Source organism: Aegilops tauschii, chromosome 3, assembly GCF_002575655.3.
Source record: "Aegilops tauschii subsp. strangulata cultivar AL8/78 chromosome 3, Aet v6.0, whole genome shotgun sequence".
NCBI classification, from domain to species: domain Eukaryota; kingdom Viridiplantae; phylum Streptophyta; class Magnoliopsida; order Poales; family Poaceae; genus Aegilops; species Aegilops tauschii.
The window spans coordinates 14,212,988-14,215,003 of record NC_053037.3 but is presented as its reverse complement, the minus strand read 5'-3'; the positions used below and the strand labels follow the sequence as shown (position 1 = coordinate 14,215,003).

The 2,016-nt window shown below is 46.8% G+C and overlaps 1 protein-coding gene across 1 annotated transcript; it reads left to right on the top strand.

The window, feature by feature from the left end:
• The first annotated feature begins 425 nt into the window (after positions 1–425).
• Positions 426–2,016, top strand: LOC141042606 (uncharacterized). The gene is made up of 2 exons (XM_073511454.1): positions 426–718; positions 1,590–2,016. Exons 1-2 carry the CDS (start codon positions 426–428, stop codon positions 2,014–2,016), a joined length of 720 nt encoding a protein of 239 aa, XP_073367555.1.

The following is a 2,016-nucleotide window of genomic DNA, read 5'->3' as shown; positions in this document are numbered from 1 at the left end:
AACCAGTCATGATTGCTTTTCATGTTGATACAAAGATGTAGAAAAATATTGGGTCCGTTTACAACCTTAGCAAACTTGCTTCTCATGTTTACATCACGGCCGTCGGGTGAAGGAGGAGAAAAGCCCACCTACCTAACATGAGTTTTCTCACACACCACAGCCTGCATACGACTACAAACCCAGTGATATGGGCCACGATGCAGGCCCGTGGGTGGTTACAGAATGGAACACAAACAGCACGAGCCCCACGACCCCCACGATCACGATAACGACGAGCGCCTCCCTCACGCGACGAACCGCCTCCCCCAGAACTCAAAAAGGCACCTTCTCCTCCATTCCTCCCTCATTGTGCGAACCACGTCCATCTACTCCACAAACTGCAACCACCGTCTTTGTCTCAAAACCGCCGTCGCTGGAGAAATGCAATGGCGGAGGAGCCGTCTACCAAGCGTCGGTGTGGCGAGACGTCCGACCAGAGCATCAAGGAAGAGCAGAGCATCAAGGAAGAAGACGTTCAGGTCCCCGGTGAGAAGCGCGACTACACCACCAAACTTGACAAGGTGGAACTCCACGGCAAAGAGACGATGGAGGTCGTCTGCACCAGCAATCCAGACACTGCCGACGAAATGCTCACGAGGCTCTTCATGAAAGCCGCCGGCATGTATCCTAGATTCGTCGGCGTTGATGTGGAGTATACCAGGGATGATGAACCTCCGCAGTACGCAGCAGTTCTGTAGTTATGCGTGGAGGAACTCTGCCTGGTGTACCACATCGCTGCGGCCACAAAATGGTGAGCCATCCTACTCATATACCCTAGTTTCTCAACTACATGTACTAGTGTAGATTGTGAAGTGGACGCACTAGTGTGGTTTCTCAAGTACATGCACTGGCATAGATTTTTACCCTGATGCACTGGATTAGTATCTTAAAATCTTGCACCAGATTAATCACCAAACTTGATATACTAGTGTAGTTTCTGATCTTGATGCATTAGTGTTGTGTCTACCGGTGTGGATGCATTAGTGTTATTTTCTGAAGTTGATGCACTGGACTAGATGTATTAGTGTTGTGTCTACTAGTGTACTTTCTGATATACTAGTGTAGTTTCTGATATTGATGCATTAGTGTTGTGTCTACCGGTGTGGATGCACTGGACTAGATGTATTAAAAGTTGTTACTGAAGTTGATGTAGTGAAGTAGTTTGCTGTAGTGTTATTTTCAACTGTATGATCCAAAAAGAGAAATAACATCATGTACTTCATGCATTCATCACTCGTATTGTTTGGTTCTAGCACTAGCATTGTCACACTTTGCCACAATTTTTTGCCAAGTTTGCCTAAGGTTAGTTCATCAAAATGAGGGCCACAAGTTGGCAAGCCTAAGGGAATCTTGCCACACTTTTTGTGTGTATGCCATGTGGGACCCAAGTGTGGCTTGCCTAAGGTGTGGTTTGAACCAAACACACACCTAAGTTGGTCAAACTTGCCTAACCTTAGGTGTGGCAATCTTTGGCAAACTTAGTCACAAACCAAACAACTCCTAAATCTTCAAAATTACTACTAATCTTCAATATGTCTCTCCCCTTGAAGGCCCAAGCGCCTCAAGAGCTTCCTCCAGGAGAAGAAGTTGTTCACCTTTGCCGGTTTCAGCATTCATAATGACAAAGAGATGCTGAAGATGTCTGGTTTGGAGATCAACCCCGAAAAGTACATCGACATTCAGAAAAACTATAGAGTTCCATATGCCTGCAGAAAGAAGCAGTACGACTCCTTGGCTGATGTTGCAGCCAGCGTCATCCACCCATTTTACCAAAACATGAAGAAGAAGATCAACAGGACCGAAGACCATAAACTGTGGGGGATCAGCCCGCTGCCAGACTACCTCATCGAGTACGCAGCGAAGGATGCGTACGCCACCTACAAGGCTTGGAAGATAATAGACAACATCAAATCAGGTGTGGAAATTTCAGAAGCACAGGAGGCTGACCCCTACTACCACTGCCACTACGCGGCATGA